The following is a 25,741-nucleotide window of genomic DNA, read 5'->3' on the forward strand; positions in this document are numbered from 1 at the left end:
AAAGGGTTTCATGTATTAAAAGTAATTTTTTAATGTGTGTAAAATTGATGATTTAGCAAGATCCAGTGGCAAAACTGTGCTTTGATTATCTCCCTATCATTCTTTACACAATTAAATTGAGTTAATTTGGGAACAAATCAAAAGTTATGTAGTGTCAGAAAATACTGCTTTTAAAATATCTGTTGTTAAAAATTTATTTAAATTTGCTTAAAAGCGATTGATAAAACAGGCCAGCAGGAATGGAAAAACTGTATTAAAGCATGTAATAGATTCTATTGAACCAAATTATTGAGAATTGGGTAATATAATAGAAAACAAAATTGAGCCTCCTGTTGTATCTCTTAATATTGACAGCAATATATATAGCAATCATATGACGAAAACTGAATTGAGTTTATTATTTGTTTATTACCATAGAAATTTAATGTTAGATATTAGTGAACTTTTATGGTTTGTGGACAATTGAAATTTCATAACTTAAAAAACTGAAATAAAATGTTTTAATTTATTTAAATTTAAAATATATTGTATACAATTTTTGTAAAATGTAATAGTGTGTGGTTGCTGAATATTAATGTCATGTAGTTTCTTTTATACACATTATTATTTATTTATAGGAGATGCTTGTGAATTGGCTGCCTGAACACTTGTACACACAGTCTGTTTATTTAAACTCTCTAAGCTAACTGATAAGATAGAGAGCAGAACTTACCTCCAATCTCACTGTTATACAACTGTAATTGATTTGAACATTTTTTTCTAAACCAATTAATTCCACATCCCATCTCCTCACATACCTGACTTCTTTTTTTAAAAATTCTTCATCCCTTATTAGATAAAGATAAAAATACAATGCTTTATTATTACAAACAGTTTTGGTGATTCTTTTATTTTATAATCGGCTGGGTAAATCGATCCAATCTCAAAAGATTTCTGTACCTTCATGGTTTTCTCTGTCTACAACACTAATGTCCAGTCTAAACTTTTTAACACTTTGTCCTACAATAAACTTCAGTAACTGTGGACTATTTTTCTAAAGCATCCTTTAATTCTGTTTTACTCAAATTTTTTTAAATATATTGTCTTACAATAAGCCAATTGTCACGTACTATTGGACAGCTATTATGTTACGTTTTGAGCTAACCTTTCCTAAGAAATTACTGTTAATTGGATCAATTAACTCAGCAACATCAATAACAAAGACATTTAAATCCATTTTTTTTTTAATAATAATTAGAGCTGATGTAATTTCAAATGTTATTATTAAATCATGTCTGGTAATTGCATTTTGATGGGTTTGGATACACACATTTTCATTGGAATAAACATTTTATTTATTTATTCTTTGTAATTTTTGTTATTAGAAAACATTAAAGGTACTTGATATTTCAAGTAATCAAATTACATCACTTGACGATATATACGAATTAATTGCATTAGAAGAGTTAGATGCAACTAATAACAACATATCTGATTTACTACCAACCTGCAAAGTACTTGCACACTGGCGAGAACTGAAAACACTTTTAGTTGAAGGAAACCCTCTGACAAGAATTGGGAAGTATGCGGAAAAAATAACTTTACTTACTCATAAGTTAAGTAAGTTCAATAAAATTTATTTTGTTAATGCATGTTCAAAATAAAAATTCGATGTATATTGTAGTTTACTAAAAACTTTTCTGTATAAAATTTACATTTAAAAAAAAGAGTTAATATTCAATTATTACTTATTAGAGGAAATTTGTAATCTCAAGTCATCATAATCACCAAGCAATCAAAGAATGGTGTTCAAGTCTCAAATATGATAGCTAATATGAAAAATAGTACTCCATCAGTTCTTTTTATTTGACCTTTTCCATTTTGGCTTGTGCAACAAAAAGTGCATACTTTGTATATGGTAGATTATGAGAAGCAATTTGATAAATTAAGATGCGTCTAAGCTTGTTCTCAATGCTTCCAGGTATAAACCAAAAATTTTGAAAGATTTATCATGTGCTTGTAAAGGATTGATAATAGTTAGTACAAATATTCAGTAATTTATATTTCTGACCTAAACAGGTTAACCAAAATACTAAAAAACTATCTTTCATCTTTTATTATGTTTTTACAAGATATTTTATCATGTAAACATTCCTCTGTGATTTAATTTTTAAACTTTCACAAACAGTACAGCCCTGCTGTAACAAGGCTCGATATACCGCAGATATGGATATAACCTTTCCCCCAAAAAATAAAATAGGATGAAGAAACGTTAGTCATTTATACTTGTTTCTTTGTAAGTACACCTTATTCTGTATTGGCTCCTTCTATTAAGGCATTACTGCTTGATTTTTTGCCTATTTTTTAAATTGATCCCCTTCATGATTTAAAATTTACTTCTCAAAATAATGTGGTTAGCCTATAACGTGGGTGTCGTCACGTAAGTCCTTCAATAACTGTGTTATAGCAGGGTTACACTGTATTTGTATACAGAGAACATTTCATTGAATAATTTTATAAAATATAATTTATTCTTTTTCTTGGATGATGTTTGTTTAGAATTATAGCAAATATGTATACGTTTTATATCCTATCAAATATATATGTTTATATTATAATAAATATGTGTATGCTTATATTATATCAAATTTAATATATTATTATATTTATTATTAAAAACTTTTCAGCAAAGTAATATTTTTGTGTGAAATGAAATTGTTTTACATGTAAGAATTGATCTGTATTGTAAATTGAAACATAATATATTTCATATTATCTGTAAATTGAAACAATTTTTGGTTTAATAAATTTTTTATAATATAACTTGTAAGTAGGGAGGATACCGTTTTGTTCAATTAGATTTTTAAAATACTTTACTTCTAAAACAACATTTTATCTTGTTTTAATTATTTTGGTATAAATTAGTACTGTGTTAATAATTATTTTATTCCTAATAATATACCTACCAACAAGCACTGCAAAAGGGGAAAATCCATTTTTACCTATAAAATAATCAACCTAATAATTGCTAAATAGACTGACCCTTTGAAATAAAAATTTATTATGATCTTCAAGAAAAATGTAATTCAAAAATACTAATAATGGTAATGCTCATCTCCAAAAATAGTTGAAAAAATAATTGCAGGTAACACACATTATATCTGTACAAGGTTATAATAAGAGGCAGTGACATCTGACTGGTCTTACTTTGAGTAGATTTTAACCAGCAATGCAACTCTGCTTTTAATTAATACAGTGAAGAAGGTACTACTTTTCAGTTTACTTCTGCATCCTTCACAATTAAAAAAAAAAATACTGCAGACTGAATAAATGTGTTTATACATTTTATTTTTTCCATCTTCCAACAATTATGTAAATTTTTACTTTACAGTTTATATTCAATACTAGACCCTCATTGTTCATTAATAAACAATATGAAGCAAGTTTAAATCAATATTTAAATGAATTTATTGTACAAAAGTGTAGAAAATAATAACGTGAGTCAATGTAAGTAGTAAATTAGATGACATCCTACTAAATAAGATGCAGCTATTATTCCCTACTGAATAGAGGTAATGCATTGTTTCTTAACAGAAGGGTAACATTAAAATGTTGGTTTATACTATCTGTCCTTGAACTTCTTCTGATTGAGGCATGTGTAAAGCCTTGCGATATCAGAATAGGCTTACCATACGTCCGGGATTAGTCCTGAACAGTCCTAGTTTTTTAGTGCTGTCTGAGGTTGCAAAAACGTCTGGGGTTTGAGAATTTTCTGACCGATGAGGATTTTTTAAAATTTTAGACCAATATGTTCGACATCACATTTTTAATCATTCTCTTATGGCCGTGCATCTCTCAGCCACCTTGGAGCAAGCACTGAATGTTAATTTTGAAGGAGGCGTGGCTCACCACAACTTTTTACTTAGTCATTTGGCAACACAACAGGGTCAATGTGTGTATATTGTTTTCATGTGTGAAATAACTCTTCAACACATTTTTGATCATTTTATCTCTATTAATTTTTTGTCTCATCATTTAGCAATGGGCAAAAGAAAATGTGTGTTTAATGATAACCTGCAACAGGAATACAAATTTTTGAATTTGTAATGACATTAATAACAATGAACATTTTTATTGCACACTATTTACTGGAGAGTTTTCTGTTGCACATAAAGGAAAGGGTGATATTGAAGACCACGTGAAAACAGCTAAACATAGTAGTGCTGTTAATGCTACTGCTTCAGCAAACATAAGAGATTTTTTTAAAGCCAAAGATGGGAATAATACTAACAGTGATCTAGAGTTTGCTGCTAGAGAAGCTACATTTTCATACCACACTAGTAGATACAACTCAGTTTCAAAACATCAGGCTACACATCTAAACTGGTTAAAAAGTTATATGACCCAAAATTTTCATCTGCTAGAACCAAAACCGAGGTAATTATTGTTAACGTTTTTTCACCATTTATATTTGATAATATGTTGCGTTCTTTGGAAAACGTTAATATGTAACAGTAATGATGGAGCTCAAACAGAAGTGAAGTAAAACTTGTTCTGAATGTTGTAAAATATATCAGTCTGGAGGAGGGGATTCATGTTAAACTTTTAAATTTTTATGAAGTGTCAGGTGAAACTGCTCAAATTTTGACTAATATCTTTTTCAGTGTGTGAAAAAATACAAACTTGAAGAAAAGTTGGTTTGTTATACTGCTGATAACAAACAGTATTTTTGGTGGTGTGAAGAGAAAGGGGAATGAAAATGAGTTCAGAAAAGTTAAGTGATTTAGATAGATCTATTTTAGGAATTGGTTGTTCAGCCCACATTGTACACAATTCAGTACAAACAGCATGTGATTCTCTACCCATGGACATAGAAGTTATTGTTAGAAAATTGTATAAACATTTTCACATACATAGTGTAAGAGTAATGAAACTTAGATTTCTATGAATTTGTGGAAACAGATTACAAAAAAGTATTATCTCATAGTAGCACAAGGTTCCTTAGTTTGTTACCTGCAATATAAAGAATTCTTTCCATTTTTTATGGTCTAAAATTATACTTCTTATCTTATGACAAATGCCCAAAATTATTATTTGATTTTTTTGAAAATCTAGAAAGTGAACTATTTTTAAAATTTTTATATTAATATAAATTTATTTTTATAATTTATGAAATTATTTATTTTATAAATTAATTAATAATTTTATTTTTATAATTTAATAATGTAGTTCTGAAATTGGAGACTAATTCTATTACAGCAACAGAAGCATTTCAGACATATTCTGAATTAATTTGTCACCTTTGGGAAAGAAAATCCCACAAATTTATACTATCTTCTGCCAAAGAATTACTATGCACTCTAAAAGAAAATAATGATGTTCAGGAACAAAAATTCTTCTCAAGCACAGACAATTTTTATAATCATAGTATCAAATACTTAGAGTAGTGGAGAACCAGTTTTTTATAAAGTTAGTAAGTTTCAGTGGATAAATGTATGAACTGAAATTGCCTGGTCTGATTTAGAAGAGTGTACAAGTTGTTAATGAAATTATAAAAGATTCCATAAATATTGATGAACGTGCATTGTTGAACCAATAATTCAAAACCAAAGGGTAGGTTGTGGTTCAAGTTCTGAAAAAGTACCAGATACTATTGATGAGAGATGGAAAGCAATTTTTAAGGTGTTTCAAATGACTGATATTTCATGTTGCAATATTTCTAAAATGGTTGAGTTTGCAATGTCTTTGCCTGGGACATCTGCTGCAGTGAGAAATTTTTTTCAATTACGGGGAATATTTGGTCTACAGAAAGGAGTAGACTTTCAGTATCTATTGTTAAACATCTGCTAAATGTTAAAATTAATTCAGAACTTTCTTGTGAATTTTATGATGTAATTAAAACAAACAAAACCATTTCTGAGAAACGTCATGTCTAGTGAAAAATACAACTGAATAAATAAATTTTAATGTTTCAGTAAACTATTAATTTTAAAAATATGTCCTGGGTTGGACCCAAAAAAATATGGTAAGTCTATATATATATATATATATATAAGAAGCACCAATCAGAGCTGCTTTGTTTGAGAGATATCACATTCAATACACTGCCAGGTGGTGAACAGACTGAAGTTTTCATGTGTTAAGTTGAACATCTCCAGTATGTTGGAGGAATTTGCGTGTCAATATGCAACATAATGTTCAGTTCAGTGAAAAAGGCAACAGGCAAAATTACTTACTTGTAGCCAGGCATAAGATGGTCAATCTGAGTTGGTTACATCTATTTCTGAGCAACTTGTACCTTGTATCCAGTCACCTAAAATCTTTTTTTGACACTTATTTAAGTTAAAAAATTAAAATGAACTACCAGTTCCACCACTCTTGAAAAAATAAATCTGTAATTATTCAAATCATAATAATGTGTGATCTGTAATACCACTAAACTGCTACACAAATGAGCTTATCACACTGTGAGAAGCAAACAGATGTGAGAGGATTTCACTTCTTTTATCTCACATTGAAAGTACTGTTTTCCAATAGAAATCTAAAATCTAATTATCTCCTATAAATCTGGGATAATATAAAAATTAGTTAGAGGTATAATATTAGGCTCCAATTAACACCCATTCTTCTCTGCTTCGGTTAGAAAGCATATTACTCCTTCCCCGTAAAAAGAATAAAGTTTACTATAGGAGTATAAATCCTATAATAAAGTGCTTTTGGAAAAATACAGTATAAAAAATAAAGTAACCAAGTACAATACATAAAAAATGGTGTAGCTTACGTTTATTCTTTTTTTTATAGATGCATTAGATGGCAGGATAATTAAAGATGAGACACGTTCTTTTCTGCAACAATTTGAAATGGCAAAACTAGAAAAAAGAAAAACTGAACTTAAGCATTCTTCACAGTTTAATTTTACTCCTGATTTTTCAAGTAAGACAGCCTTAAAATTGTATAATTGGACTCCAACTATGATTGTGTTTAAATTTTTTCTATTACATCAGTGTTAAAAAACCTACAGTAGCAGAACTTGTTTCTAGTGAATGTATGTGCTAGATATGAACACAAACTGGCATAGTCCATGAATAAATCTAAAATTAAGTTCTGGTACTTTTTTTATAATAATGTTTGTATCATTCATAATATTATATACAATCATAGTGAAAATTAAGTAAACCATTGTCATGAATAGAAATTCAAAGTTATTTAAAGACACATCAAGATAGTTTTCGTAACTAAGATAAATACATATGAATGTACAGAATGTGTTAGAACACTTATGAATTATTGTAAAAATTAACACAAAGTAATCTTAAAATGTGCAATAAGACTTTATCATTGCTAACTGCTTCTGTGGAACGGTCAGGAAGTCTCTTTACACTGTAATCCATCTTATTCAGGCTCTACTGCTGCCAATTCTCACCACTGATATTGCTCATTGCTGTTAGAAAAGTGGGTAGGATAAGCCATGTTGGGGATTGTCCATTGTGTTCATTCATGGTGGGATGGCCTTATTTGTAGTAGTGTGGAAAGATAGCGGATATGAATGCGTTCACTATCAAAGAGCTTTTTTTAGCTTGTGTGTACACTAAACAATGGTAAAACTTTGGAGAACAGTATGAATGTCTTCTTTGTGCATTTTGGGAAATTGTCACCACCACAGCAAATGTTACTGACATGGAAAAAGGCTTTTGCAATGGGAAGTGTTCTTGATGTGCCATGCAGTAGGACGCTGAGACAGTGGTGCTGTAGGGGCATCGATTCAATGATCTCCAATGAAATCATTGCACAAACATTCTGCAGAGTTAGGCATTCCAAAACCTACAATGTGAGACCATGTACAGAAAGACTTGAAAGTTAAATGTTTTTGTCCAGCCACAATTAATGAGTTGAGTGACAATGACCTTGATCAACGTGTTTATGCATATCAGTTATTGCTTGAATGCTTTCCGAGAGCAAACAATAAAAAAATCATGTTTTCAGACGAGTGTGCAATTTATCAAAGCTCTGATAACCGAAATATTTTTTTCTGGGCGAAAGACAATCCTCACTTTTTTGAGGAAATCCCCTTCTGCCTCATGTTATGATTTGGGTTGGGATGATAGCTGAACATTCTTTGGTCCTTATTTTTCTGAGAGCACAGTTATCTGAGAATGAATGACGAGTGGATGCTTCCAGAATTAATGGCAAAAGGTATTGCTGATATAATTATGTTTCAGCAAGACCTTGGTATGTTGTTGCAGATGAACAGCCAGATATGGAGGTGCATACAGCTATGCTTTAAACATGGTGGAATCCACACAGATATTTTAGATCCACAGAAGGTAAGCTGCATCTATCCTAAAAATTTCATAACCAATGTAAAGGGACTTCCCATCCACCTGTAGATATCTAATTTAATTTTAATTTATGTATAAAAAATATGTCCTCCATTTTTAGTATATTTTCAACTCCTGTACTTAACATAGAAAGGTGGTGTACTTACAATTAAAAGTACACACAATATTCTTCCTGATTTCATGTATCAGTAGCATTCGAATTGTATATACAGTTTATTAAAAAAAGTTATAAAACATCGTTACCTAAGATTATGGGCTTGGCAGTTTTAGTTAGTTCATATAAATCACAATATTATAAGTGTGGCAAATCAAGTCTTAATAATATGAAAATAAAACTGTAATTATAGTAAGAAGAAGGGAATTTAATAGACTTCTGTGAAGATTTGAAAAATACAAGGCGACACAAAAAAAGGGAACTTTAGAAATGTCATAGTGTCAGCCCGTGCAAATAGCAGCACTACTTTATGCAGAAGCAACCTTGTCACTCAGTTATCATGGAACAGTGGAATGGTCAACACTGTGCTTTTGCCATAAAGATGTTTTTACAAAGCCAATTACAGTTTAGGGCATGTTTCATCAAAACACATGATAAAAACATACATTAAAAACTTTGTATAGACTGGATCGGCTCCGAAAAAGAAACCGACAGGACAACCAAGAAGTGCTCTTACTCCACACAATATTGAAGCTGCACGTGTTTTAGTCGTACAGAGCCCATAGCATTCAATTTGTAAACAAGCAGCTATGTTTGAGTTGTCCCAAGAGAGTGTTGGCCAAATTCTCCATTTCGACTTAAAATGTCATCCTTACAATTTGCAAATTGTGCAAGAACTGAAGAAAGATCACCAATTCCCCATTGATTCCTGTCAAAAAATTATAGCAAACATTAACAAGGACAATTAATTTTTAGACAAGCTGTAGATGTCAGATGAAGCACATTTCCATCTTGCAGGTTATGTGAACAAGCATGACTATTGTTACTGGGCAGGTAGCATCCCCAATGAAGTTTATGTACACCTTTACACAGCAGCAAAAAAAAACAAGGTAGGTTGTGCAGATTTGTCACATGGGGTCAATGGCAACTGTGCAAGAATTATTTGGTAACTGTGTCATCTCAAGATACAGTGATATTACCTGGCCCTCAAGATGACCAAATTTGTTAGTTTGTGATTTTTTTCTTGGGGGGATAGCTTAAGAGTGTAGTCTATTCGAGCCAGCCAAAGACAGTGGGTGGATTGAAACAAGCAATTCAAAATAAATTCATGGCATCCCACCTAAGATGTTGCAGCAAGAACCTCAATGACAGATTAGCAGAGTGTACATGTAGAGGAGGATGCCATCTACCTGACATAATTTTCAGAAACTGATATTAGGTATTTTGATAATTTGATGTTTCATATTTTTATAAATATTATATTTTTTTAATTGTAATGGTTAGGTTTCTGTGAATAAACTTTTTTGTTGAATTTTTCAAGTTTTCGTTTTTTTGTGTCACTGTGTTTATCAAGCATTTCCTGCTAAATCCAACTTTTATATAGTCATGATATGTTGTAGAATAACTGTTTTCTTCAATAACAAAAAAGAAAAAAAAAAGAGTCTCAAAATACTCTAATATTTCTTATTTTTGTAATGTGTAAGTAGTCAGCCAGCCTCTTGTATAACTTCACATACAGAAATTGTATATATTTAATATGCATTATCTGTGTATTATTACAAATAATTTTTTCAAAAACTTTTATGAGAAAGAAGGCGGTGAACTGAAGCTTTCAAGAGAATAACTTCTTTATTAAAATCTTAATAATTTAAAAATCAAATTTTTATGTTATGGAAAAGTAAGAGAAAATGTAAGGTTTTTTGTGTATGGCATGAAAACTTAAAAGATTTCTGGAAAATGGGGGTAAAATATGAATGCAGAGAAATTGAGAACCTTGGTATGGATGAAGTGCCCATAAATTTCCTGTGTGGGATGATCAGGTCAATAAGTGAGATAGTATAGGTATTGTGAATCTTTACAGAGGACAAATGTGAGAAAGGTTTCAGAAGTAATTTAAGATAGAGCTGAGCAGTTTGTTCGGAGGAAGAATTCCTTATTTTGGTTCAGAAGTTTACAGTGAGACACATAAAAGTTAAGATAGTCAGGCTACATTGGTACCTGTAGGTAAATATGAATATGAAATAGAGAACTGTCAAATAAGCGTTAAAAGCAAGGTAAGGTTTTAGGAAGGAAGGATTTGCAACACTGAATTGATTAAGTCTTCAAATTAGATTTGTAAGATATGTTACTCAATAAGCATGAACTCTGGATACCATATTTGAAAAATAAATACCTACTGGTATAATGTTAACATATAAGGGAAGTAATAAAAAAATAAGTGGTCTCAAAGAGCATTTTTGTAATGCCTTAGAACTAGAAGACAATGTCAACAGTGGAGCAAATAAGACAAGCGTCAATGGATTATATATATGAAGCTTAATAGAGATATCTGTATGCCTTCATGAAGTAAAGTAAATTGGAAAAGCAAAATTGAGATATATGATATGCTGAAATGACTGCAGGGATATGTAGCAATTACTACAGTAGTTAGCTTAATCATCTCTATCATAAATCATGATAACAATTTTGTAATTGCAAGACTGGTTGGTTCTAATGTAATGGCTTTACCCGAGTAAACCATTTAAAATTGAGTTTTTCAATATTGTATTAATATAATTAAAAATTTTGTTTTAGGTTTAGCAGAACATTTACCTCTTGGTATCCGTAACTCGGTTTCAAGAAGTATCCTTAAAGAGACAGCTCCAGTTAATAAAAATTTTTCTCTTCCAAAGATACCAATAATAAAGGGTAAGTCGGTTTTATTTTTGTAATACATTCATTAATATAGACTAAAGATTTTTGAAATTTGCGATTAAAGTATTAATTTTTAATTAAGAAAGTGTATATAGTTTGATCAATGATGCACTGCAACACAAGCATTGCAGTGCTAAAAAAACTGAAAATTCATAAATCATGATTTTTGTTTTTTCTATTCACGATTGTTTAGAGTGTTTGCAGAAAAAAAGTATTTCATGTATTCTTCAATAATATTTAAATTGTGCTCTAGTATATTTTTATAATTGCATTTATTTTTAAATAAACTAATAAAGGATCTTCTTTACCAAAGACAATAAAATGAACTATTTTATAAATTTCTTTATATGTAATAGATAGTTATGCATAAACAGTGTTCAACTTGAAAGAGGCCCCATTAATTATACTAAATGCATATTGGTGTGAGATGGGTAAAAAAAGTGGAAGATGTTGGCCCAACTGGAGCTGGAGTGGGGAGAACTGTTTATTGCCTGCAGATTTGAATATTGCCAGACTGTTTTGAGCACTGGCTTTTGAACAAGGTTGCGCAATCATGTAGCGTTTGTTAAAATGTGATTAACTGTTGAAGAATGTGTATTCGTGAAGGAAACTTATTTACAGATGAAATCTCATGTTGTATTGTTGATAATGTTCAGGGAGAAATATGAAAAGGAAGCACCAGTGAAAAGTGTTAGTTAAAAAATTTTGTGAAACAGGTTCAGTGGTAAACCAGAAACATGCCTGACACAGGTCATTAATGCGGCAGTTACAGGATCTCCTCTTAAATCTTTGTGAAGACTAATCCAGATAAAGAATATTTCACTAGGTTCAGTCCAGTGCAGTGAAGAGATGGCTGAAATGTTCTCCATATGGAATGCAGGTTTTCCATGAGTTAACTAATGATGATGCTAAAAGGTTTCACTATTATCAGTGGTTCAACAACTTCATTAGAGGCACATTGGCATTTTAGATCAAATGTTTTTTACAGATGAAGTGTGATTTCATCTCGGTGGGTATGTCAGTAGTCAGAACTACAGGACCTGGGGTACTGAAAACCCACACGTATTCTTTGGATCTCCCCTACACCCATAAAGAATATACATTTGGTGTGCAATTTCAAGGCAACAAATTACTGCTGTCTACCAAGAAATTATCCAACAGTTCATAATCTTAGTGCAAGGGAATAAGTGTGATTGCAACAGGACACCGCCACTTGCCATACAGCTTGCTCTTGTATAGAGATGCTGCAGGATTTTTTTTTAATGAAAGAATCTTTCTAAAGGACTGTGGTTACCAAGGTCTCCAGATCTGACTAGTCCAGACTTCTTTCTGTGGGGTTACATATAATTTTTACACAAAAACGTAATTATTCCATTGTGCTGCCTTTTTTTTAAATACTAAGATTTTAAGAAAAAGATTTTTTAGTCTGATCAAAGCAGTATTGACAATACAATTTACATGCTTAGTTAATAATAATATTTTTTTTTATCACTACCTATGAACTTGTTATTACTGATAGGAATCAGAGTTACAGTTTGTTTTCCTATTATAATTATTTTATTGACTCTGTAATTTTATATCTCTTTATAGTTTTTGTATTTTCCTCTGCTCCATTGACCAACTAAATAAAAAAATAATAATATTGTATGTATAATAAACTTTATCACTTCACTACTCCTTGGAAACAGTCACCTATTTACAGTATGAGAGACATTCACGGAGTACTTAAATTCACCAACTCACAGCAAACTTGGTAAAGAAAAATTTTTGAATTTAAATAAAATGAAAAATATTTATGCTTAAAAGTAATTGAAATAAAATAAACAATAAAAATGCACGACAATTTATTAAGTTAGATGAATAAAAGTAAGAAAAAAGAGCATTTGGCACACATGCAGATCAAATTAAATAAAACAGGAATTAATTTGGAAAACTTACTTTATTAGCAGTAATAGAATAAAGTTATTTTGAATGGTGGAACGGGATCACTAGTTTAAAGAATCTTACCTTGTTTAATTTTTATTCAATGTAGAAATATTTGTATTTACTAATACTATTAGTAAATATTTTAATATTTACTAATATTATTAAAAATATTTTACTAATTTGATAACTACAATGTAATTTGTCTGCAAAAAGTTCAAATCCCATTTGAACTTTCTACAGATAGACTTTTATCTTATTCTACCGTACTGAAAGGGAGTATAACAGGGCCTCAGTACAGGTAGAGTTTAAATGATGAGGTTAGCCAACCTTTGTTTTTTCAATTTGTTGTCCACATCTAAGTTTCAATAGAATTAATTTTTTTTTTTTCATTTTATAATTTGGGGAGAAGGTTGGGGGATTTTGTTATGAATTAACTAATTCTATTGTTGATAGTGTTCACGGTCTGGTTTATACACCAGTTTCATTTTGTTAATAAAAATTGGTACATCTAATGATTATAATTACTTAAAATCAGATAAATATATTTTTATAGAAACAGCTGTAAAATATTTCTCTTGGAAGTTTAGATATTTATATATATATGAAATGTGTTAATAAGATAGATTCTGTCATTTATTTGGGGTAATTATCTAAATATAGAAGGTAAAACTTGAAAATCCTTCCTGTCTAAAATAGTCTTTATCCTCAATACTTGTACACTGTAGTTCTTGATAAGTTGTTTTCGTCACTAAGGAAATGATAAGTAAGTACCTCTACATGAATCTTGTGATTTTTACCTTATAGTAAGTTACTTGATTGCAAAATCTAATCAATCAAATAGTTATTTCAGTTCAATTTCAACCTGCTTACTAAACATTTGTGAATCCATATTGTCAATATTGAATTGACAATATTCTTCTTATAAAAAGTGTGAAATATAAATTGTAAAAATTCATTTTAACTTTGGAATTCTACATTCAAGTGATTCCAGTTGCAGTGAAAAAGGAAATCAAAATGTTTTTTTTTGGAAGATATATAACTAAGGCAACATTCAAATTCAACCAGTTTAAAAAATAATTGTAAACAAAAAATCAAAAATGAATTCTTGCTTGTTCATTTGGTTTGAGAGTGAATTTTACATTTTGAATAGTGTTTGAACTATTTTGCTTGTGCCTAGGGAGCTGAAATAAGAATGCTTTTAAAAACCTTTTAAATTCTGTTTTAAAGCTATTTAAAATTGAGGAATGAAATTCAATTTATTTTCAGAATTACAAACAAAAATTACAAATATTTACATTAGTAAAGTACAAATGTCGCAATATAATTACAGTAGTAAAGTAAAAATGTTGTAATGTACATAGTAAATATGTAAATGTAAACAAACAAAATTAATTTTTTTTTTATTCGATAGTAGAATAGTGGTTAGATATCTCATTAAAAATTTAAATTTTTGAGTTGTTACAATCACAATTAATAAAGGAACAACACACATTGTGCCAGTGCTTAGGCTTATTGATTTGAACTAAATTACACAGATTATATTAAACATATCAATTTAATACAATTTGTAGCCATACAATTTGTATGGCTACAAAGCCTTACACAAAATAATTTTCAAAGGAGCCTATTCTAAATTACTCTAACAAAAGAAATTATTTTTAATCAATTAAAAGAAATTCAATACTTTCAGATGAGAGCAACTAATCCTTAAGAGCTTTATAAAATGTTACCACTGTTGAACAAGATATAATGTGGATAGGCAATTGATTAAAAGATTTTGGGTGCATAACATGTGTAAAAACACCTGAATGCAACATTTTTGTCTTGAATTTGGGTAACATGGTTTTGTAACTTAAGCTACTAGAATGTACATCTAAATTAGCCACTTTATATAAAAAGTTAGTACTTATACAGGTATAAATGCCTAAAAAAGAAGAATATTAAATCGTAAAAAGAAAGGAATACACATTCAAGTTACATGTTAAGTTGGTGTTTTAACACTATCTATTAGCCACACTACTTTTTTTTGAGCAATGATAATTGATTTGGCATTGGAGTAATAAGTTACTTCCCAGCAGCAAATCCCATACCAAAGTGTTGAGTGAACAATTGAAAAGTATAAGTACTAAACACATACGGTGGACAGATACTTTTCAAACAGTAGAAATTCTTTAAAACTGAAATCATATCACTTTTTCAGATTCTTTATATGTAATTTCCAAAAGCAATTTTTATCAATGTGTAAACTTAAGTATTTGATATTGGTGTGCTCAATAACTAAACATTTATTACATGTAGAGTTTACTAATGGAAGACAACTGACACACTAATAATTCCTTTTACACAAGAAGATCTATCTCTCAAAGAAAAATTAATGTATTTAGTTTTCAAGCTCAAAGTTAATTTATTAAAGGTAAACCATACTTTTTAATGAATGAAGATCATGTTGCATGTCTTTATTTTAATTGTTCAATTGATCAAAAGTTGTTGAGCTATACCCTAGAGCTGAATCAGCAAAATTGCTTAAAAATCAGTTACTGATCCAAAAACACTATACTAACTTTGATTTTTACACAAAAATTGTGTTTTCCTTGAAAGCAAGGATATCGGTCCATAATAATTTAAATTTAAAGCATTTTTGAACAGAAGAAAAACTACTGCAGATTTTAAGACTGATGGAAATTTTTCACTTTCAAAACTCTGGTTGATAAAAAAAAAACTGGAGATAAAATATTCTTAACTTCTTTTACATAAATACCATTGATTTCCTGGGACTTTATTTAACTTCAACACTTTTATAAACAAAGCTACTTCTGCACGTGCAAGAGAAAAATACAAAGAATTACATGTATGAGTTTATGAGAAAGATATACCTATTTTCATCCAATTTTCTAAATGTCTTGAATCCTTCTGCAATCATCTTTGGTTCTTCTATAATAACCAAGGCATCATATAATAAACTTTTAATTATTTTGTCCCACTACTGATTGTCTATTAGTTTAAGTAGTCATGCATAAAAAATCGTAACTAGAATTCTATACAGAAGAATTGAGAGGAGAGTGGAAGAAGTGTTAGGAGAAGACCAATTTGGTTTCAGGAAAAGTATAGGGACAAGGGAAGCAATTTAGGCCTCAGATTAATAGTAGAAGAAAGATTAAAGAAAAACAAACCAACATACTTGGCGTTTATAGACCTAGAAAAGGCATTCGATAACATAGACTGGAATAAATTGTTCAGCATTTAAAAAAAATTAGGGTTCAAATACAGAAATAGAAGAACAATTGCTAACATGTACAGGAACCAAAGAGCAACAGTAATAATTGATAAACATAAGAAAGAAGCCGTAATAAGAAAGGGAGTCCGACAAGGATGTTCCCTGTCTCCGTTACTTTTTAATCTTTACATGGAACTAGCATTTAATGATGTTAAAGAACAATTTAGATTCGGAGTAACAGTACAAGGTGAAAAGATAAAGATATGTTTTGCTGATGATATAGTAATTCTAGCCGAGAGTAAAAAGGATTTAGAAGAAACAATGAACGGCATAGATGAAGTCCTACGCAAGAACTATCGCATGAAAATAAACAAGAACAAAACAAAAGTAATGAAATGTAATAACAAATATGATTTCTTTGTAAGAAATAACAAAGATGGACCACTGAATGTGAAAATAGGAGGAGAAAAAATTATGGAGGTAGAAGAATTTTATTATTTGGGAAGTAGAATTACTAAAGATGGACGAAGCAGGAGCGATATAAAATGCCGAATAGCACAAGCGAAACGAGCCTTCAGTAAGAAATATAATTTGTTTACATCAAAAATTAATTTAAATGTCAGGAAAAGATTTTTGAAAGTATGTGTTGAGTGTCGCTTTATGTGGAAGTGAAACTTGGACAATCGGAGTATCTGAGAAGAAAAGATTAGGAGCTTTTGAAATGTGGTGCTATAGGAGAATGTTAAAAATCAGATGGGTGGATAAAGTGACAAATGAAGAGGTATTGCGGCAAATAGATGAAAAAAGAAGCGTTTGGAAAAATATAGTTAAAAGAAGAGACAGACTTATAGGCCACATACTAAGGCATCCTGGAATAGTCGCTTTAATATTGGAAGGACAGGTAGAAGGGAAAAATTGTGTAGGCAGGCCACGTTTGGAATATGTAAAACAAATTGTTAGGGATGTAGGATGTAGAGGGTATAATGAAATGAAACAACTAGCACTTGATAGGGAATCTTGGAGAGCTGCATCAAACCAGTCAAATGACTGAAGACAAAAAAAGAAGCTGATTGTCTTTGTTCTTACAAATATTCAAATGATGTGTTTAGTTCTTTCTCTATTTGTTATCCATCTCCTTTAGCTTCGTCTAATGTGAACAAAACCTAAGATAGATTGGCTTTCCATTCATTTGAATCACTAGTAGCTTGCATAACTTGCATCAAGACTAAAGACTTGATGTAGTGCAAGGCGGACAGCACCAGATTTGATTTTCAGTAGAAATACAATCCAGCTCCTTAATAACATGGATACAAGTGAGGTGACAACATTGTTTACAATCAATGTATGAAACTTTGGTGTGTCAAAACCGATTTATTAAACAAATTGCACAAAAAAAAAGTGCAATAAACAACAGATTATTAACATAGTGATTCCTACAATAAGGTCTCACAAGATTGTGTACTCCAATATATTATTTAATGTGAATCACAATAAAAAGACTGGTTATTGATAACAGAGGACTGGGCACTCTGCTTGCGATGTCTGACTCATTACTGTCTATAAATTCATTAAACTTATATAGCTAATTAATTTTAGTATTTTACTTTATTTGTATTAATAAATAATTATTTAGTAGATTAGCTAAAGAAACAAAACTTTAAGACTGTGACATGCTAGATATTTACTCTGAAGAATCAATTGGAATACCTATAGTTTATCAAAAATATTTGTTTGTAGTCAGTGATTTAACAAATAAAATTTGATTAAAATATTTAACTCAATAATTTAATATCTATGTAAATTAAATGTGTTCTTTTACAGAACTACCTCTTGAAAAGCGTTTGGTGGCACAACCATTCAGGAAAAATTTTAACAGCCGAAAGATTAAACCAAAACAACCTCAAGATAAAAAACCTACTGTTACACTTATATAACATAGTTTTTCTGTTATTTATGAATTATTAAAAAAATAAATAAATTATTAGTAAAAAATTTAGTTATGTAAATTATAATACTAATTACCTACTGCAGACTATCTGTCGTTAATTATTGAACAGTATTAGAAGATTTAAGAAACTGTTTTTGTTGGATTTCCATAAGCCAGTATTTTAAAATACATTTTCAAATAATCTTTGTAGCTGAGGCAAATTTTAGATGACCCTTATCTACTTAAACCTTAATTGGAACACAATTCTTAACATTGGTTCCACCTTTGAAAAAATCCCAAAAAACGAAGGAGAAAAATTTACCTGTCTGTTGCAAAGCAGCAATCTTAATACAGTGAACTAAGATGGTCACAATTTGCTCAAGAACTTTAGTATTATTTTCATAAATATATTTTTTTTTAACCAACATTTTTTATTTGGTATGAAATATTAATTACAATGAAAATATTATTTGATTACTTAAACACCAGTTCGTATAATCTATCAATCGCTTCCTCACCTGCACTGCACAGTAATTCTGTAGGTATTCTGTCTATTCTAGGAGCCTTTCTGCCATTCAGATCTTTTAATGCTCTCTTACATTCTGATCATTGCATTGTTTCTCCCCTTTCATCCTCTTTGACTTCTTCTTCTTCCGCTATAATACCATTTTCTAATTCATTTCCAACATATAATTAATATATTCCACCCATCATCTATTCTATTTATATTTATCGTTTCATTAAACCATTATTATTTTGTATAGCTACTAACTGCTTATGACAATTGCTGCTGTATCAGTAAAACAAAATTACCATTTAAGATAACTTTAGTATATTTAACAATTTATAACTTTTTCTTAAGTTAATAAAAACATAATGTTTTAGAATATACTGAGTAATAGGCAACTATTTGTGTATTATTATTATTACTACAATAGAAACTAAATCAGGCATGCAGTAGCTGTTGTGCAATTTTGTTTACTTCAGGCCTCAATGTAAAATAGACAAGTGCTAGAAGACTTAGAAGTGTGCATATGACTTTGGCAGTAGTAAAATTTTTCTTCCTGAGCACTGTTATCAGTAAATGTGAAAATCAATAAATCTTCAACTATATTAATTTCTTAAATGTTTAGCCAAAGAAATTTTTTTTGTCTTCAGTCATTTGACTGGTCTGATGCAGCTCTTCAAGATTCCCTACCTATTATCAGTTGTTTCATTTTGGTACACCCCCTACATGCTACATTTCTAACAACTTGTTTTACATATTCCAAACATTGCCTGCCTGCACAATTTTTCCTTTCTACCTGTACCTTCAATATCAAAGCGACTATCCCTGGATACCTTAATATGTGGCCTATAAGTTTATCTCTTCTTTTAAGTATATTTTTCCAAATGCTTCTCTCTTCATCAATTGTCACTTTATCCACCCATCTGATTTTTAACATTCTCCTGTAGCACCACATTTCAAAAGCTTCTAATCTTTTCTTCTCAGGTACTCCAATCGTCTAAGTTTCACTTCCATATAAAGCTATGTTCCAGACATATAGTTTCAAAAATGTTTTCCTGACATTTAAATTAATTTTTGATGAAAACAGATTATATTTCTGACTGAAGGCTCATTTCACCTGTGCTATTCAGCATTTTATATTACTCCTGCTTCGACCATCTTTAGTAATTCTACTTCCCAAATAACAAAATTCTTCTACCCCCATAATCTTTTCTCCATGCCCTTCATTGTTCCTTCTAAATCTTATTTTACCCTCAGCTAGAATTATTATATCATCAGCAAATCGTAGCATTATCTTTTCACCTTGTACTGTTACTCCAGATGTAAACTGTTCTTTAACATCATTAACTGCTAGTTCTATGTAGATTAAAAAGTAACGAGGATAGGGAACATCCTTGTCGGACTCCCTTTCTTATTATGGCTTCTTTCTTACATTCTTCAACTATTACTGTTGCTGTTTGATTCCTGTAAATGTTAGCAATTGTTCTTCTGGCTCTGTTCTTGAACCCTAATTTTTTTAAAAAGCTTAACATTTTATTCCAATCTACATTATCAAATGCCTTTTCTAGGTCTATAAATGCCAAGTATGTTGGTTTGTTTTTCTTTAATCTTCTTTCTACTATTAATCTGAGCCCTAAAATTGCTTCCCTTTTCCCTATGCTTTTCCTGAAACCAAACTAGTCTTCTCCTATCACTTCTTTCACTTTCCTCTCAATTTTTCTGTACAGAATTCTAGTTAAGATTTTTTATGCATGGCTGGTTAAGCTAATTGTTCTGTATTCACATTTATCTGCTCCTGCTTTCTTTGGTATCATGACTTTAACACTATTTGAAGTCTGACAGGAGTTCCCCTTTTTTGTAAATATTACACACCAGTTTGTATAATCTATCAATTACTTCCTCACCTGCACTGCACAATAATTCTGCAGGTATTCCATCTATTCCAGGAGCCTTTCTGCCATTCAAATCTTTTAATGCTCTCTTAAATTCAGATCTCTGTATTGTTTCTGCCCTTTCATCCTCTATAACACCATTTTCTAATTCATTTCTTCTGTATAACTCAATATATTCCACCCACCTATCAACCTTTTCTTTTGTATTATAAATCAGTGCACCAACTTTGCTAACACATTAGATTTTAATTTATGTACCCAAAAATTTTCCTTTACTTTCCTGTATGCGCCATCTATTTTACCAATGATTATTTCTCTTTCCACTCCTGAACACTTTTCTTTAATCCTTTCGCTAGTTTGCACTTCTTGTTTATAGTATTTCTTAATTGTCGATAGTTCCTTTTACTTTCTTCATCACTAGCATTCTTATATTTTCTACGTTCATCCATCAGCTGCAATATATCCTCTGATATCCAAGGTTTACTTTGTTCTGCCTAAGTTCACTTCTGCTGACTTAAGAATTTTCTTTTTAACATTCCCATAACATTTCTTTTTAACATCTCCCATTCTTCTTCTACATTTTCTACTTTATCTTTTTTACTCAGACCTCTTGTGATGTCCTCAAAAAACTTCTTTACCTCCTCTTCCTCAAGCGTCTCTAAATTCCAGCGATTCATCTGACACCTTTTCTTCAGGATTTTAAACCCCAATCTACATTTCATTATCACTAAATTATGGTCGCTATCAATATCTGCTCGAGGGTAAGTTTTGCAATCGATGAGTTGATTCTAAATTTTTGCTTAACCATGATATAAATCTATCTTATAACTTGCAGTATCGCCTGGCTTTTTCCAAGTGTATATTCTTCTATTATGATTTTTAAACTGGGTGTTGGTAATTACTAAATTATACTTCATTTCCTCTTTCATTAGTTGATCCCTTCTTTCATTCCTTTTGCCCAGCCTGTATTCACCCACAATATTTCCTTCCTTGCCTTTCCCAATACTTGTATTGCAATCTCCAACTATTATTAAATTTTCTTCCCCTTTTATGTGTTGCTTCAATTTCTTCATATACACTCTACCTCATCATCATCATAATGGGTACTTGTAGGCATATAGACGTTAACAATTGTTGTCGGCTTACATTTTGATTTTATCCTTATTACAATGATTCTATTGCTATGTATTTTGAAATACTCTACTCTTTTCCCTATTTTCTTGTTCATTACGAAACCTACTCCTGCCTGCCCTTTATTTGAAGCTGAGTTAATTATTCTAAAACTACCTGACCAAAAGTCGTCGTTTTCCTCTTCCCACCGAACCTTGATAATTCCTACTACATTTACATTTAATCTATTTTATTTACTCTTTAAATTTTCTGACCTACCAACCTTTTTTAGACTTCTAACATTCCACGCTCCAACTCATAGAATGTTATTTTTTAATTTTCTGGTAAATGCTTCTTTAGTAGTCCCTACCCGGAGATCCGAACAAGGGACTAGTTTACCTCCAGAATATTTTACCAAGGAAGGCGCCTCCATCTTTGTTACATGAAAATGCAGAGAGTTACATTCCTTGGAAAAAAAACAGCTGTAGTTTTCCATTGCTTTCAGCCGTGCAGTACTGGAAGTTTGAGTGATCACCCTTAACAACTACTGAAAGAGCTGCTGCCCTCTTTCAGGAATCATTTCTTAGTCTGGCTTTCAACAAATACCTCTCCGATGTGGTTGCACCTTCGGTCCAGCTACTCTGTACCACTGAGCACCCTCACAATCAGCAAGGTCTCATGATGCATAAACGGAGAATAATACACAATAATGTGATAATCTCAATCTGAGATTAATAATAGATATAAGTAATGATTTACATTCTTATTCATGTAGTAGCTATTTTTAAAAGCGATGTGTCATTTTTGCCCAATGGTGAATTACATCAACTGGTTGAAGGTTGTCATATATATGTGTGGTGTGTACTTACATACATGCACACATACTTCAGGCCTCAACAGACAGAAAATACAGTTCAATTATCAATTTCTCACTTTTCATCTTTTATCACTGTAATTTTCATATTTACAATTAATCACAGCTATTTAATATACTTTTTTTTCAAAATGAATTAGCAATAGTTTGATGGGAATGTTGTTTTAATTTCATTTTCAGATTGGATTCATTTTTCTGAGACCAATTTTTTGATTGTGGAGCTTTTTTTGGATATCTACTTCTAATTAATGGGCATAACAGCATTAACCATTCTCTAAAAGCAAATCGCATAAATCTAATCAGTATACCTAGTTTACCTCATTATCATTCATTGAAACTGTAGTATAATATACTCATTATGCTTATTATTGAGGCTGCATATTTATAAAAATAATGTTTTCCACTCACATAATTATATTTTACTTTAACTCGAATAGGTAAAGAAAATGATCAATGTTGCAATACTTATCTTTTTTGTCTGAACTAAAAAACATGATTTTAAATTAGATCTAAATAAATCACATGATTATTTTTATATAAACAAACATCATAATACAATTCTACAGGATAAAATCACAAGCAAAGTTGGAAATATCTAAAGTAAAATTTTAGAATATATAATATTGTTTCAATGGAATAAGGTTACATAATTATTTCTAAAGTGAAGTACAGAGTCCATGTTTGTAAAATTAGTGTAATAATTTCAAGAACCCTGAAATCACAGTAGTCATAAAATTCAGTACTCTAAAATAGTTCGTTTAGTTTCAATTTTAAGAAATGTTATCTTTAGAACTGGCTAATTGGGAAAAGAAGAAAAGCTTACATTTTTTCTTGAACAGAATTTTTTGCAATCTAAACAGATTTCCTTACTTTCTTGGTTTAAAAATTGAATTCTAATAATTTTTAAATTTGAATTTTGGTTCCACCCCGTAACTACAATAATGGTTTTGGTTGTTTGTAATATTAAGATGGATGTTAAACATAAATCATAAAACGTTAAATGGCTTTTTTTTATATTATTTTTTCAGAAGCCAAAGAAAGCCTATAAGATTTAAGTAGCATAGTCTGTATGAGGCCAGGTATAACAGCTACCTGTAATCAAAATAATTACAAGAACTTGATTTGTTAAAAAAACTATCCTGTAATAAATTAAAAGTTAAAGTAACAAATTAAAATAAAGCAAAAAGTATATTACAAAGAAGGAATGATTAAATAAAAAATAATAACTATACACATTTATTACAAATATATATCATTTATAAAAGAATAAATACATTAAAGTAATGCCTTTTTCTTTAAATATAATACGTTAACTTGAAGTAAATTAAGATAAAAAAACATACGTACACTGAAAAATTAACAAAATGATGCTTGATCCAGCTTGAAATAAATTATTTATAAAAAGTGATTAAAAATTATTTATAAGAGAAAGCTTTTATCTAGAAAATTATTATTATTATGTAACAAAAATCACACAAAACAAAATTACCACAGCTGGAGTAAGTGTTATTACTATTTTAAGCTAGTTAATAAAATCAACAAAATCGTCTATTCTTTGATAATTTTATGATCTGCTTTAGTAGTAACTACTATGTAAAATACTCCAAATCCAACAATATACTTCAAAAAGCATAATAGGCAGTTATTAACATTATAACTAAATGTTATTAGCATTATGAGTAAATATCTACCATAAAAGAATTTATGCTCTGTAATAATGTAAGGCACTTTATTGGCAAAAATGTAGAATATTCTTTATTTGTACAGAATACATTTTCTGTAAATGAAAATGAAAGTTCTTATACTGTTATCATACTATAATTGTGTTAGATTAAATAATAAAATAACAAATTTTGGATTTATAATTTTTATTATAAAGATATGATAAAAGTAATGATTACAAAAAAATATTTTTTTTCACAGAAAAATGTACTGCGTTACACAGATACAAAATTTACAATTTGTGTCACAACATATTAATAACACAAGATGTGAGAAACTAAGATAATAAATACTATTACAGACATATATGTATATATAAATAGATTATTTGATTTGTATTTACCAATTAGAAAATAATGTTAATAACAATAAATATAAGTAATTATTTTGAAACCAATTGTAATCGATATAATAAACAGAATGGCTGTAATTTCTTTTTAGTATGATACATTATTAACTCACTTCAGTGTAAGAACACAATAAAATAGCACCATAGAAAATGATACATCACAATGCCTTCTTAGAAAATTAAAAAGTATCAACAGAATTTAAGGAATTAATATTAAAATCAACTACCAATGTAATATGTTCCCTTAAGTTGGAAAATTATTTTTTGTAAAAAGAAATCTTAAAATCTTCATTTAATTTGGAGTAGCATCTGGATGCCTCTCCACCAACATTCCAACACCCTGAAAACAAAAACAAAAAAAACATAGAAAACATGAACATAATTCCATTCCTACTTATAATTCATCACAGAAAAAAAGAATTAGATGATAATCCGATTCACAACAGGTCGGAAGTTCAGAAGTTCAATTGCAATTTGATGGTTGGTATCATCTGAAATTTTAAACAGGAATGATGAAATAAACGATGAATTTTGAAGACAAAGTAAAGATTCAGTTATGGAAAATAATTACTACAATCACCAAATACTTATTATCTCAATATTTAGGCATTCTTGTGTAAAATCTACACAGCTTGAAGCTGATTAACTATTGAAGAGTTATTCTTTCACTAAACTGAGAAGCTTGTGAAACTCATCAATGCTATATTCAAATGTTTAATATTAATTTAACATTAAACATTATAATTGAAAAATGTAACAATATCTTAGTAATTAATATTTTTTAGTTTGATTTTATTGAAGATAATCATATCTAAATCGCAGTCATAATACTAAATGGATTCCTTTAAATTATGAACAAGACCAAATTTTTCAAACATTTTAACATCACTCTGTAAAAAATAATTAAATTACTAATAATACGTTAACCTGAAGTAAATTAAGATAAAAAATAATAATTATAATATTAATAACTCAATTTTATTAAAAGTAATTAGTATGTGAACCTTAAAAAAACTAAAGACTAGTAAAAAAAGTCAACTGATGAAGTAAAAA

The 25,741-nt window shown here is 29.8% G+C and overlaps 2 protein-coding genes across 2 annotated transcripts in view; one reads left to right on the forward strand and one right to left on the reverse strand.

Moving 5' to 3' along the window:
- LOC142318250 (protein phosphatase 1 regulatory subunit 42-like) overlaps positions 1-18,302 on the forward strand; it is a 32,597-nt gene extending 14,295 nt beyond the window's left edge. Inside the window, exons 4-7 of the mRNA XM_075354815.1 lie at positions 1,365-1,599; positions 6,781-6,912; positions 11,047-11,160; positions 18,128-18,302. Coding sequence (XP_075210930.1) covers positions 1,365-1,599; positions 6,781-6,912; positions 11,047-11,160; positions 18,128-18,240 — 594 coding nt within the window. The 3' untranslated portion in view covers positions 18,241-18,302. The remainder of the gene's footprint in view (positions 1-1,364; positions 1,600-6,780; positions 6,913-11,046; positions 11,161-18,127) is intronic.
- A 5,535-nt stretch (positions 18,303-23,837) lies between these two features.
- Positions 23,838-25,741, reverse strand: part of Mtpbeta (mitochondrial trifunctional protein beta subunit) — a 40,956-nt gene continuing 39,052 nt past the window's right edge. Inside the window, exon 11 of the mRNA XM_075371596.1 lies at positions 23,838-25,028. Within this exon, the coding sequence (XP_075227711.1) occupies positions 24,981-25,028 (48 nt within the window). The 3' untranslated portion in view covers positions 23,838-24,980. The remainder of the gene's footprint in view (positions 25,029-25,741) is intronic.

This window comes from Lycorma delicatula, chromosome 1 (assembly GCF_047948215.1).
Source record: "Lycorma delicatula isolate Av1 chromosome 1, ASM4794821v1, whole genome shotgun sequence".
In the NCBI taxonomy this organism is placed as follows: Eukaryota; Metazoa; Arthropoda; class Insecta; order Hemiptera; family Fulgoridae; genus Lycorma; species Lycorma delicatula.